At 39.1% G+C, this 14,487-nt stretch overlaps 1 protein-coding gene across 1 annotated transcript in view; it reads right to left on the bottom strand.

The window, feature by feature from the left end:
- Window positions 1-1,453: 1,453 nt before the first annotated feature.
- The window catches only part of PTEN (phosphatase and tensin homolog), a 96,913-nt gene continuing 83,879 nt past the window's right edge, over window positions 1,454-14,487 (bottom strand). The window contains exons 7-8 of the mRNA XM_075000348.1: window positions 10,527-10,751; window positions 1,454-5,572 (exon numbers count right to left, since the gene is read on the bottom strand). Coding sequence (XP_074856449.1) covers window positions 5,387-5,572; window positions 10,527-10,751 — 411 coding nt within the window. The 3' untranslated portion in view covers window positions 1,454-5,386. The remainder of the gene's footprint in view (window positions 5,573-10,526; window positions 10,752-14,487) is intronic.

Here is a 14,487-nt window from a genome sequence, read left to right as displayed (position 1 = left end):
ATGTTAAGTCAGTTTTATGGCCACAATTTTTAGTTTTAATCTACCACTTTATGGCTGAAAGAGGCCTACAGAAATTGAGTGGATATTCCAGATCAGGTTTGCATGGAAAAATCATTCACATAAAACCAAGATAAAACTTCAATGGGAAAGCAGCCAAGTAGAGGCCACAGAAAAAGAGAGACAAGTAAAGTCAATAAAAGTATACAGGGCAGAAAGTTTGCATTACTGCTGCCTATACAACACACCATGCACAAACATATGAATTTTCAAACAGGATGCTCAGATGAGACCAGAATTGGACAAGCAGTAAAATCTAACTGCCAAATGCCCAGTTGAAGAAACTGACATTTTAGCAAAAGCTGCTACATCTCATGAAAAGAAACAGCTTTAGGCTTCAGTAGGCAACAGCTTAAAGTGGGGGGTGGAGGTTACAGCCCATAAGCCAGGGTGAATGATAATACATTCCAAAAGTTTCTTCTGACAAAAAGTAGTCACAGAAATTAGAAAAATTGGATGTAAATAAAGCAAAGCAGTATCAAAAGAATTGTTTCAATTGCTTGTAATATACAAATGAGCCCCAGAACAGATTCCAAACATCCCACAGAAGGTCTCAAAGTACAAAGAAATACTTTTTTGTAGTTCTACTGGAGACTAAAAAGTAAGCAATTGAAGCAGCCTGTTATTAGGCTATCACAACTACACAGGGATTCACAAGGATTCTACTCTGCACTGAAGTAAACTATACACTTTTGGCTCAGAGATACAGAAACAATTGCAAGTGTCCTAACACCAGAACCTCTTCATATAGAATCTTTTCACCTGTTCTTTTTAAATCCTCTCATTGAATACATTGCTAAATGGATATTCTAACAAACAGTGCCTGCCCCCAACCCCAAGAATTATGCCTTTTAAATTTTTTTGTTTTCAGACATAGTATTACCGTAAAAAATGAAGAATACTGGCAGAAAGATGTACAGGTTAATTCTGACATTTGTCCTATTGTTAAGGAAAGTGCATGTTTCTAACAAATTAAATTTAGCTGTGTCAAACAACACCTAGCAGAAAGATTCCGAAGTTGAAGAAATCACGCAATATTAAAGCAGCAATATTTTCATTTCTAGTACCATATGGAAAAGGTGATGGCTATAGCACTGAGTATACATATTGTGAACTGATTCACAAAACAGTTGTGGGTAACCTTGTGAAGACTTCTCTGAAACAAACATCTGTTAAGCCATTTTAAAATGAAAAGATACAATAAGGAGGGAAGGAACAGAGCATGTAGAAATGAAGTAGTCTGATGTGTAAATGTTCATAATTAAAAATCCTGCTAAAAACCATCACCAGATGTAGAAAAATAAAACATTTTTTTCACTTTTACAGACCCTTCCCTGAACCTGTAGCAACCTCACTGAATTTAAGCACAAATCAAGTTACTTCTTTCTTCCTTAAGGCTCAAATAATAACACAAGCTGAAATAGTAACAAAAGATACAATATTTCTACATTAAGATGTAGACAAACTCTATTTCAAGAGAGACCAACTGGCATGAAACAATCCAAGCTTATTTTATGGTGTGTATACATTTTATACTAGTGTTATTTGGAAAAAAAGTCTGGCAAACATTAGTAAGCCATTGGCCGTTTAAGATTAGAAAAATTAAACTGCATCTCAGTTATCTGAATTATATTTTCCTGAAAAGTTTAGCTTGTTTGTATGGGTAGCTCAAAGTTATAAGAAAGAAAGAAAGAATTAAAGCAAAAAGACAAGTAGTCTTGAAATCCAGTAATTCAGTTTAGCTCAGGAACACAGCGCTGTATTATATTTATATAGGTTGCACAGTGCCAAACTGTAAAGCCACCTACTTTTATTAATTCTACAGTTTTCAAAAACCAGTGCAAGCAAAACCTGTATTTCTTATTCCAAAATTAAATTTGTTGAGCCTCAGTCTCAAGGGATTTTAAAAAGCAGTTTTCCTGAAACTTGTTTCGATACGCAAGGAGCTCTGTTTAGAGAACAACGTCCCTTATTCCCACAATCACATTTGATTCTTTACTTCATAGCAAAATATAATCTGAGCAATCTACATCCAAAATACTTTAATAAAACACCCACACTGTGACAAGAATGAGACTTTAATCAGTTTTAAGTGGAGTTTTAACACTAAGAGATAAAGGGTTGTTAAACACAATAACAAACGGACATCTGATTTGTATGAGGCATTATCCTGTACATGTCATTTTGTTGTTTTTGTGTATCCTCAGTGCATAGCATTACACACAGAGCCACTGTTGCACAGCACAATAGTATCTGAAGAGACTGAATCAGAGTAAGGCTGCTTGACAGACTCAATTTTTTTTTTTAATATATATATATATAATATATACTCTATATGAAAACAGACTGAAAATTTGAACTGGCAGAGTAAAAGGCAGCTCTGCCAAACTGCAGTTAAAGCCCCCTTTTAGTGCACAGTTCCACCCCTCCCATCTGCATGCATGACACATTTTTAATAGTATTTAAAAGATAAACGAGGCACTTTGTGGCAACCACAGGCATCGTTAACATATTGCACAAATTTGCTCTAACTAAACATGGAACTTGCACACTGGCACCCTATTTTTTTTTTTTTAAAGCTGAAACGTTTGATGCTGTATGTAAGCTCCACTTTAGTTCACAATTTGTGCCACAGCAAAGAATCTGGATGCTATTTATACAATTGCCCTTTAATAACTGTGGCAAAACACTTCAAGTGGGGCTACAGATGACTAGGGATGGTACAAGGCCTAACAGTAAGCTCTTATGAAAGTGATGCCTTCAAGTAATTTCAGACATGTAAGCTGCTGCACATCCAAGAGTTTAAGCACACAGTCTGGAAACTCAGATTACCTACCGAAAGCATTTCAAGCTAATTATGAATACTGTCATAAATAAAGTTTTAATAGGACTCAAAAACCTTTCAGTCATAGTAATTCTTGTCAAGTTCTATGGGGATGGTAAATGAAATAAAGTATAGGAGAGTATGTATAATATATATTTATATATATATAATATATATATATATATAATGCCATTTTTCCATTTCCAATGACTACACCATAAAATGTAAGCAAGGCTTCTCAAAAACATTCATAATCAAAACCCTCATTCAGACCTTCACATTCCAAAGGAAAAACAACAACAGTGCAAAAGCCCATTATAATGTCATTATTTCCATTCTGGCCATCAGTGTTACATACTGGAACCACACAAATTAAATTTTGATTTGAGCCCACAAGTGGGACATAGAACAGTGTTAATATCAAAGTATTTTAAAGCATGAATATTTGTTAGCCAACATGACTTCCAATTGCTAAAAACAGACATAAGGTGAAACATATCAAGGTATAAAATTAGGTGTCTGGTCTTAAGGTAGCCATTGTCTGCTGATCAGTTGAATGGGAATTATGAGTGCTGGATGAGCATATTTGTTCTGTTAAGACCTTAAAATCTATTAAACAAGTCAGAGATGACCTTTGTTAGACTTTGAGAGAATTAATTTGACAAGCAAAATTGACCAATATTGAAAAAGCATGTTACAACTCAGTTTACTAAAATTTAGGTGAAGCCTTAATGCTGTTGTATTGGGCCCTATGAACGTCAGATTTATTTGTTAACTAGGTAAGAACACTGCTAATAAATAATGTTGGCACCAGTAAGTTAATTAAAATTGAACTTTACATCATAAAGTGTAAAGTTTGGGATAGCTAGTCCAAAAGTTCAAAGATCATGGTATATGTTATAGTGAACAAATTTTTCAAAAATTTCGCATCTGTACTCTACTGTAGTTGTACTGTTTAATTATCTGAAGTCTGGGCACATCCAGCATAATATTCAAAAAGTGAAGCTCAAACCCTAGTTCTGACTATATCCCTATGAAGGAATGATACAACGCTGCCAGTTTAGATATCTAATTTTTTAATAGCAAACAACAGAAAGAATATTTGGGACAAACTCTACTTTTAAAAAGTACACATCTTTGTATCTGTGCAGTGTTGAGATTTTATTGCAAGACTGGTTTCATTTATACCATGTGTAACATCTCTTTTTAAACATTGTAGATATTAAGTATTCAAGTAAAATTCCCTAACAGTTAATGACATTTAAAAAAAAAGTGTGCAAAACTGCAAAATTCATTGTAATGAATGTGTAAGGTCCAAGGGGTGGAACGGCTAACAGCTGTTTGAATAAATGCGTCCATAAATCTTCAAAATAAACACTAGCCTGTAGAATCTCAAACTGAAGTTTCCCGTACACCATTATAAAATATTTTATATGTAACGAGAAAAAAGCTTGCAATGCAGCACATGAAGCATTCACAGCAGGTATATGATTGGAAAAAACTAATAAGTGTAAGATGTTGACTGGTGTGTACTAATAGCATCTGACTTTCAGCACTGGCCTTGATTACACAGGAGATGGAACAGCCATTACAACTGAGAAAAACATTTCATAAACCATTGTCTTGTTTTAGAACAATTGTTTCAAGCCCATTTTAGGTTGATAGCCTCCACATTTGTATGGTTAAGTCATTGTTGCTGTGTTTCTTACTGTGACCCCATTATTTTCATATCCCTTCATTTATGGGTCTTTAAGGTTTTGTGGAAGGTTCATTCCTGTACCCCTATACGGAATCACTCCCTCTAGCTGCCTTTTCTAGCACCATTATGCTTAAAAATAAAATGCACAAACAACAAGCAGTGACAGCGACCAATTTCTCAAATGTCCAGGATTAATTACTGCAGCATGCTAAAGAAAGGTGCATGTTAAGTAGCTGGATACGGTACATAGTCCAGAGTCCAGCATAGTATCATCCCTTCAGAGCATTTCTTTCCATTCCCCTATCCAGAATACATGCATTAGAATGTAGTACAAACCTTTAGAAACTTCTCTTAGCCAACTGCAGACTTATCTGTTGCCACTTAAGTGCAAATAAAGGGGCAGGATGTGAACCTGTATGTTAGAAAGCTTCCTCCCTCCCCCCACAAACTGCGGTTGATGATAGAACACAAAAGGAAAAATTCCTACACATACACATCAGATCTGTCTCCACTTTTATAAAACTGGAATAAAATGGGAAAGTGCCATCTTTATATTTCCTAATTGAAATTTTAATGTCCTTTTGACACAAAAAGGTATATACATAACATAGCTACGTAACCTTTTTCAACTGGACAACAAGTGTCAAATCCTTTAGCTTTATAGGGCAAAATAAGATTGGTCAGGAAAAAAATTGTTCCTATAATTGGTAATCTGACACAATGTTCTATTGCCATTTGAAAAGGTCCTTTTTCAGTTTATTCAAGTTTGTCTCTTTGTGGTTTTTATTCCCAGATTAAAAAAATATTCAGACTTTCGTAATCTGCGTATGCTGATCTTCATCAAAAGGTTCATTCTCTGGATCAGAGTCAGTGGTGTCAGAATATCTATAATGATCAGGTTCATTGTCACTAACGTCCGGTGTTACTGAGGCAGAACTGCTAGCCTCTGGATTTGATGGCTCCTCTACTGTTTTTGTGAAAAATAGCTTCACCTAGGAAAAGAAGACAACAAAAAGTTAAGTCTGAATTTTTCTTACTTGGAAAGCTTTGCTTTTATAGTTATACTGGTAAAGGACGCCTAGGCTGTGTCTACACGGGCACCAATCTTCGAAATAGCCATATTTCGAAGATTACTAATGAGGTGCTCAACTGAATATTCAGCGCCTCATTAGCATTAGGACGCTTCTGGCCACGGTGCTTTGCTTTCGAAAGTGCGCGGCTTGGTGCTGCTACACGGGGGTCCTTTTCGAAAGGACCCCGCACCTTTCCAAATTCCCTTATCCCCGCTCACTGATCTGAATAAGGGGATTTCGAAAGGTGCCCCTGTATAGCCACGCACTTTCGAAGCGCCTCGGCTGGAAGCATCCTAATGCTAATGAGGCGCTGAATTTTTAATTCAGCGCCTCATTAGTAATCTTTGAAATATGGCTATTTTGAAGATTTGTGCCCATGTAGACATAGCCCTAGTGTGGACATAGTTTACACCAGACATCTTATTCCAGATGAGCCTGGTGAACTAAGCTAAACCAGCAACCACACATTATTGCTAAATGGCACAAGTTTGTAGTGTAAACTTGATGACAGCATTGGCTTTAGAGATTGCCAAATCACAGGTCCTTGAAAATCAAAAAAATTCCAATTCCCAAATTTAAAGCACACATTTTTAGTAGCACAAATCACAAGCATGATAAACTTACCCCGATTAAAAAAAAAAAAAAAAAAAAAAAAAAAAAGTACCTAGGAAGGGACTCTCTAGAGCTCCCACCCTCATCATATGCACTAAAACACCCAATTACAAATCACTGTTGTGCCTCTTGGTGGCACTATTAATTACTTTCTACCAATTATCCTTTTTCCTTTACCCATCTTTACACAATTTATGTATCAGTGGGCGTTAAATACTGGTTGAAACAGATGGTTATTGTAGTGATGTTTTCAAACAGCTAGAAAATAGGATATAAAAATGGCACCTACTTCCACAAATACACTCCCCATATGGATTCATGTCTGCTCACATTAAGAAAAAAGTTACCTGCCTGTTTCACGACTAGTATTTGAGATGTATTGCCCACGTCCACACTGCGTGCTTGCCACATGCTCCAGTGATGGAAGTTTGTCCCTCAGCAGTATCAGTAAAGAACCCAGCACCCACATGGGGTGGTATAAGGGGCAGCGCCAGATCCCCCATCCTCAGTTCCAGGTTGTTGAATGGACATGAGCACCACATTTCAAAGAAAACCATTTAAGAAACAAATAACTGTCTTCCTCACTCCCCCTTGCCTCTTGCTCATCCATTCCATATTAGGTGACTCCAAACAGTACCTGCGGAGGCAGATAGGAGTTCAAAGCTGTAGATGAAAGCACAGCTCTACCAAACCCAACAGTTTCTAACTTACTGAGTTATGTAATGAGATGTGAACACATGCCTTGAGGACCACATCGCAGCTTTATGTCCTGGATCAGAATGTGCACCAGGAAGACTACAAAAGATGCCTGCACTATAGTTGAATAGGTTCTTGACTTTTGGTGGCAGTGGTACCTTTGCCAAGAGCAAAACTGATAGCGAGCAGCTCTGCACAATGGATCTACCCCCTTGGGAGATCATGTAGGACACCTCAGCAAGTACTGACCATTCATGGTGAGTGGAGAAGTCCCTGTGGAGGTGATCCACTAGCGTATTCCTGATGCCATGGAAATGGCACATTTCCAGGTGGATGTTGTGATCTATGCAGAACTCCCAGATATAGAATGCTTTGTAGCAGATGACTACACTTCCCCTTGCCTATGGATGTAAGGCATCAAGGCAGTGAAGTCCCTAAGGATCCTTACCATTTTGCCCATCAGGTGAGGTAGGAAGACCTCCACATGCCTGAGAGACAGCTCTGAGTTCTTTGATATTTATGTGAAATGTCAGTTCCTTTGGAGATGTCATCCCCTGGGTCCTGAGATATCCAATGCAGGCCCCCCAGCAAAGGTCCAAACCATCCAAAACACCAGCTCTATGGAAGTAGGGGAGGTGACAAATGGAGCTGCCTACAGCACCTTCCCACAATGTGTCCCCCAATGCAGTGAGGTAAGTACTACCAAGAAAATGGTGACAATGCCATCCAGGTAATCTCTGGACTGGGAATAAGATGATGCTAGCCCCTGCTGACATGTGACCCAGTAGACATGGATTGGGCATGATACAGCCCACAGGCTGGCTTCGACCGGACAAATCTTTCGAGCCAGAACCTGGCTCACTCTGCTGGGACCCCAAGGAAGGGGCTGCACTCCATTTTCCCCTCTGCCCCACATCACAACTCCCTCCCAGACTCTGCACCTCCTCCTACACCATTTCTCCAGGTCAAAATCTCCTCCCAAACCCAAGCCCTGTCCTGGACCCAGCACTCCAATCCTCTGCCCCAAGCCACAATACTCTCCTTCACCCAAACTCCCTCTCAGATCCCACAACCTCTCTTGTACCCCAACACCTTATACCCAGTTCCTCTCTGCACCCAACCAGTGTCCCAAATCCTGCATCCCCTCCACAGAACAGTGTTGCCCTTTCCAAAATCTTTGAGTGGCCTCCCCACCAAAAATTACTGCCCAACCCTGCAGTAGACACATGGGCTTGAAATCTTTCAGCAAAAGAAGACCTTGGGTGGCCAAGTCAAGAACTGTTCTGATAAATTTTATTCTCTGAATGGAAACTAATGTGAACTTTTTGTTGTTAATTAGGAGTTTTAGTGAGCTGCATAGGACTTTCAGGACTGCATCATCATACTGGATGCAGCCCCTGGATAACTGCCTTTCACCTACCAGTTGTCAAGTTATGGGTACATCTGGGTAGCATCTACCTGACAAGATATGGGTAGCATTTACCTGACACCTGAGGTAGATGCTACTAATGGTAGACACCTTGGGTGCTGTAGCCTGGCCGAAGAAGAAGACTGCAAATTGGTAGTGGACAGGACTGACCATAAAGTGAAGGAAGCAACTGTGATCTGAAAAGACTGCTCAGTGGAATTGTGTGTCCTTCAGGTCAAGGTCAGCATACCAGTTTCCTGGATCCAGGGAGTCAAGAACAGAGTCTAGGAAGACCATCCCGAATTTGAGCTTCCTTAGGTACCTACTGAAGTCTCGCAGGTCTAGGGTGGAATGCAGACCACTCAGCCTTCAGACTTAGAAAATACTGGCAACAGAACCCCCTGTTCTGATACTCTGCTGGAACTTCACCACCCTCACCCACAGCTGATCCTGAAACTCTTACATGAGGAGACTCTCCTGAGAAGGGTTCCTGAAGAGAGATGAGGGGAGAGGGCTGGAGGACAGAAGCCTATGATGCAATGTTGAGGACCCAGCACTGTGACAGGATGGTGGACCCAATTGGGAGAAAAAGGGAGAGGTGGCTGTTAAATGAGGAAACTGGATCTAGAGGCCAGTCCAGGACATCACATTCAGACACGGCCTCAAAACAACTTTTTCTCCCGGTTTAAAGCAGGTCGAGCCCAAATCAGCACAAGGGTGGGGGCTGCTGACTTGGTTGTCGCTTATAACCCCTGCTTTTCTAGTCAGGCAGCTCCTGATACATCTGCCTCCCTTGAGCCAGAAGGTGTTGCAGGCAGGGCCAGAAACATACAACCATAGTGTCTTTAGGATGTTGTGGGAATCCTTAAGCCTGTGTAATTCTGTGTCCATTTGCTCTGAAACAGACAACCATTGAAAGCAAGGTCCACAGATTTTTGAGTCTCTACTGACAACTACATACACTACAGAAGAACTGTTTGCAGAGAATGGAGCAGAGAAGCAAGAATCCAAAGCCACAGCAAATCTACGCAAAGTAACTAGTGGCAAGAAGGAACTGAGGTTGGAGGACACTGAAAGCCTCTCAAAGCCTGCCACGTGGGCAATATTCCTGAGAACACCTACCGATACTGCTTCAGGAAAAACATCCAGCACCAGTACACCTAATGTGGAATCGACATGAGCAAGCACTTGAAAAAACTGTTTTTCGGTATTTTGTTTAAAATTAAAACTGTCAGTCTGAGAATTAATTAAGTTTGAGTTATGTTTACACTTTGGAACAGAATGAATTAATAGTCTTGATTTAAGCGCAAGTGGTTCTGTATATGTATTAACTATTTCTATTCCGAATTACTGCACTAGCCATGTCATAACCATTGTTTAGAACTCTTCAGTTGCAATACCTCCTGGGTTTCAAACACTTCCCAGAGACCCAGAAGAGTTTACTAAAAGCAAATTAATCCAAGCAAGATTTGGTACACATTGTCCTGTGGACCCCACTCCCCATACTTTTCACATTCCTTCATTTATGGGGCACGTGCAGAATGTCTATGTGAGCACAAAAGTTTTATATGCAAGTTAGAATAACCAAGGATTCTTTGAACCATAAATTTAGTGGAGACACAAGATTCAGAGTTTATATCCCAGTGACATGAACAGCATCAAATTATGGAACAAACACCAAGACAGCAAACAGGAAGTATGCAATACTGCACCACTAGGGAACTCAAATAACTGGGGCAGACATCCACTTGTCAGTCCCACAGACAGGAAATACAAGCAGCACAGAGACTAATTATTTCCCTAAAGTATCCTACTTTCTGCTAGAGTGGAGCTGTCAGGTTGGAATGCTTTAATTTTTCAGATCATGACCATATTTATAATGTATGATGTACAAGTTATCAAAGACTCTCCAGATTTTGAAAAACCGACCCCCACGTTCCTTTGGAATAATTCCAGTGTCAGTTATCGAATTCAGAGATACACTTATACGACATAGGCAGATAAGTTACCTGCCTCAGTTTAGAAAGTTATGAAACAAATGGTTCCCAGATAAACATGTTTTGATAATGCACATACATTAATTGCATACAATTCTTCAAAGTTCTATTTATTCTGTGCTTTTCAAAAAAAAAACAAAACAAAACAAAACATACTGACCTTAAAGTTTGGAGAGAAATATCTGTTGGCTTTGTCTTTATTTGCCTTGTCTAGATCATTTTTTGTTAACGTAAGGATTAGATATTCTTTGTCATTATCTGAGCGTTCTGTGCTGAAAATGCCATCAAGTTCCTGATCTCCAACTAGACTTCCATTTTCTACTTTGTCTGAATTTTCATCCAGTCCTATGAAGAATGTATTTACCCAAAAGTGAAACATTTTTTCCTGTGGGGGGGGGGGAAAAGTAAGCTTGCATTAGTAATTATAGATGGTATATTTATCCTTGCGTTAGTAATTAGAGGGGGGTATATTTATCTTATCTGAATGCAATTATCTTTTTTTAAATGAGTTTAACAATAAACTATCAAAGGCATAAAAATCTAGACAATACTGTATCATTGGCACATCCAATGTCAGGAAGGTAATATAAACATTAAGGCTGTGTCTATACTAGCAAGTTCTTTTGAAAAAACGGACCTTTTCTGAAGAATCAGAGGAGCATCTCCATACAAAATGTGCTCTTTTGCTCTGAAATCAAAAGAACAAAGCACTTTTTCCAGCAGTCCTCTTCCTCTCTCAGATGAGGAAGTGCACCTTTGTCCGAAAGATTCTTGCAGGAAAGAGTCGTGTAGACTCCCAAGGGTCCTTTTTCAAAAAGAAAAGGCCTCATGGCACTGGACTTTTTAATCCCTGGCCCATTCCCTCGAAAGAGCGGGAGTTGCGTGGAGGCTCTCTATTGAAAGGGTGGACCTATTTTTTAATCCACTTTTTTTGGTGTTTGGACGTGCTCTTTCAAAATAAGTTTTTCAGAACAGATCATCTGGAAGAACTTCTTTCGAAAGATTGTTGTCGTGTAGACATAGCCTTACAGAGACGTTCAGTTATATTTGCTGGCATTTCTACTGATCAAATCAAGAGAGAAACATTTTCTCTTAAGCATTCCAAACTATAAGCTTTTAATAGTAAGCAGGGTATAGTTATTACCTGAAAAAAGTATAACCCAGGTTATCTGTCATTGCAATGGTCCAGTGCGCATACACAAACACAGGTAAATATTTAACGCAAGCATTAGACTAATTTTATAAATACTGATGTTACATACAATTAAGCTTCAATAATTTACGCTCTTGATTTTAAATGTATTTACCTTTTCACTCTCCTCCTGACATAACACTCAAAATGGATTTGTACCACCTTGCAATTTTTAACATTAGTTACCCCAAAGAATGATCTGGCTAAACAGGGGAAGGGAGGGACCTCACAATAAAGCAATTAAACATTCAGTGGTACTGCAGAATAAAACCATATATATTTTATTAGTACCCACAGAGGATGATGGAATTGGATATATTTTTAACCCAAAAAAAGCACAACCCTTCCAGACACACCGCATAGCCATGTACAAATACAAAAATCTGTATCCACATCTTATCTATGACCCACGGATGTGAATATTTATGGATTTGCACGGCTCTAACAAACAGCTCCACAGGTCACCGTGCACCTTTGATAAAGGGGTGACACCGAATCACAGCACTTAGCCATGTTATAACCACAACTCACTTCTCCCCAGAGACCTCTGCTGTTCCTGTTTTCAAGCTCCAGGAAGGGAAGCTGTTTCCTGGGCCCCAGTGTATTGTGCCACCCTCCCAGTGTCTGAGAGTGTGGGGCAGGGACCTCTCAGACACCTCTATTCAGCTACAGTGGCTCTAACATAGCTGTGCTTGGCATACCACACAAACACACAGTCATATTGCCTTTTGGGTGTTGTAGTTCCCAGTTTGCTTGGATGTGAGAGGTTAACAACTCTCAGAATGCCCACTGGGCTATTCCTGCTCTTGCAGAATTCAGGAACATGTAGTCTGGTTAACAGCTGTTCCAATCCGCTGAGTGTGTGCTGCAGAACCCTGGCAGATACAAATTTTATATCCTCATATGAGCTGCAACCCACAAAAATGGTTTGCAGATATCCATGACTATAAAGCTGAAGATTTGCAGGGCTCTGACAGCCAACTCCAATCATATCTTTAATCCTTTGCTTATGTGGACAATAGGGCTATTCAAGGAAGATGTTCACTTGATGTTAGTTTTCAATTTTTTTTTTTTAACTTTTTATCATGAAGAGGTACTTGGAGCTTTTAAAATAGGCACACATTTTTAAAAAAATACAGAGAAAAGTGTTGAGTCTTCTTTCTAGAACTGCAAATGTAAAAATACTTCAAATGTTGACAATCTGGCAGAACAGAGAGTGCTGTGGCATGCCTTCACCACTTTTAAAGTTACGGTAGTGTAGCAATCCCTATTCTTTTAAGGGATTATTTATCACTTAGCTCAAGAGGAAAACCTACAAAATAGCTTGACTTCATATTAAAATACTTTGTCATTGATGTAGACAACATTCATTAGCTCTGGAGCTAAATTAACTCTTCCCACTTACTGAATATGCTCTTCAAACACACCAAGGAGAAAGTTAAATAACTCCATCAGAGCAAGTGAAACTTATTTTTAGTAACTGATGGTGTTTAAATAAGGAAAAAAAAAAGTTACTCACCTTTGACTTCAGCTTCTTTGAGAATACCATTCAGGACTCTCAAGCTATAGTACCATCTCTCTACCGTGGTAAAATGGCCTTAATTTATAAAATTTATTTTAACTTTTACTAAAGCAACTGCAGAGGAACGTGAGCCAAATCCCCTACTGACCTTCAAATGTCACCCACTTTAATTTCTTTAACTGCACAGAACACAATGCTCTCAGAAAAGTAAGATAGTTCAAGATGGCCAGTAAAATATATAACTGAAAAACGAACAAGACCAGGTAGATCCCAAATACCCCTGAGGAAGAATGATGCAAAGATGCCATTTACCATCACAGAGTCCTTATCTTCCTTAATTGCCTCATTTGAGCTCTGGGATGCAACAGATTCAACTTTTGCAGACTTCTACATACAGTAGAACTTCAACATTCTGAACACCTCAGGAAAGGAGGTTCTTCATAACTTGGAACAAATTTTTATGGTTCCTTCAAAACTTTACAACTAAACACTGACTTAAAGATTTGAAACTACTATGAAAAAGATGCTACTTTCTCTACTCCCCCCACATAACAGTACTGCACTGTATTTGGTTGTTTTTGTCTCTGCTGCTGTTTGACTGTGTTATTCGGGTTCCAAATGAGGTGCATCATTGACTAGCCAATTTCTAACTCAAAGATGCTATTGTACTTGACAGAAACAAAGGGCAAACCACCACCACACAAAAATTTCCAGTTGACCAATAATGGATATCTTGAAAAACTTCTGAGTGCCTCTGCTACCTTGAAAACAAGATCTACAGGATGGACAGCGTGATTTATTTTCTTTTTTTCTGGAAGTCCAACTATAAGCAATGCTGCTTTGTAAATCCATAAGAGACCACAGAGCACTTTTGCAAAAAATTTATGGAAGCTTCCCTGAAGCAGGCATTGGTGGTGTCTTGCCTCTGAACATACAAGGTTTTTAGTTTCAAGAAAGCCGGGCTATAAGCAATTCAGAATTATTTTCTTACCCTCCTTCTCTACTCTCCCTTTGCTTGTCTCCCTCAAACCCCCATCCCATCTTCTTTGTATCTGAGAACTTCTCTTTTTCTTGGTATATATAGAAAGAGAACCATCCTAATTAGCTTTACAGGGTCTTGTACATACATATGTGTGTTTATAAACATTAAATACATGTAGGGGAAAAAAACGAGGAAAGGCAAGGAGGATACAAATCTTGAACCTTCCCCTGCCTGACCAGTCCTCTGCTTTCTCCTGCCTAGAAAAGATCTTTCAACACTTCCTACCCTGAATGAGGTCCAAGCTGCCAAAGAGATGAAGTGCAACAAGGCAACTGGACTAAATGGAATCCCCACTGAAGTCTTCAAAAAAAAAAAAAAAAGGCAAGTCAGAGCTCCACAAACAACTCCTGATTCTCAAGATCTGG

Source organism: Carettochelys insculpta, chromosome 7 (genome assembly GCF_033958435.1).
Source record: "Carettochelys insculpta isolate YL-2023 chromosome 7, ASM3395843v1, whole genome shotgun sequence".
NCBI classification, from domain to species: Eukaryota; Metazoa; Chordata; order Testudines; family Carettochelyidae; genus Carettochelys; species Carettochelys insculpta.
This window is presented reverse-complemented; position numbering and strand designations above follow the sequence as displayed.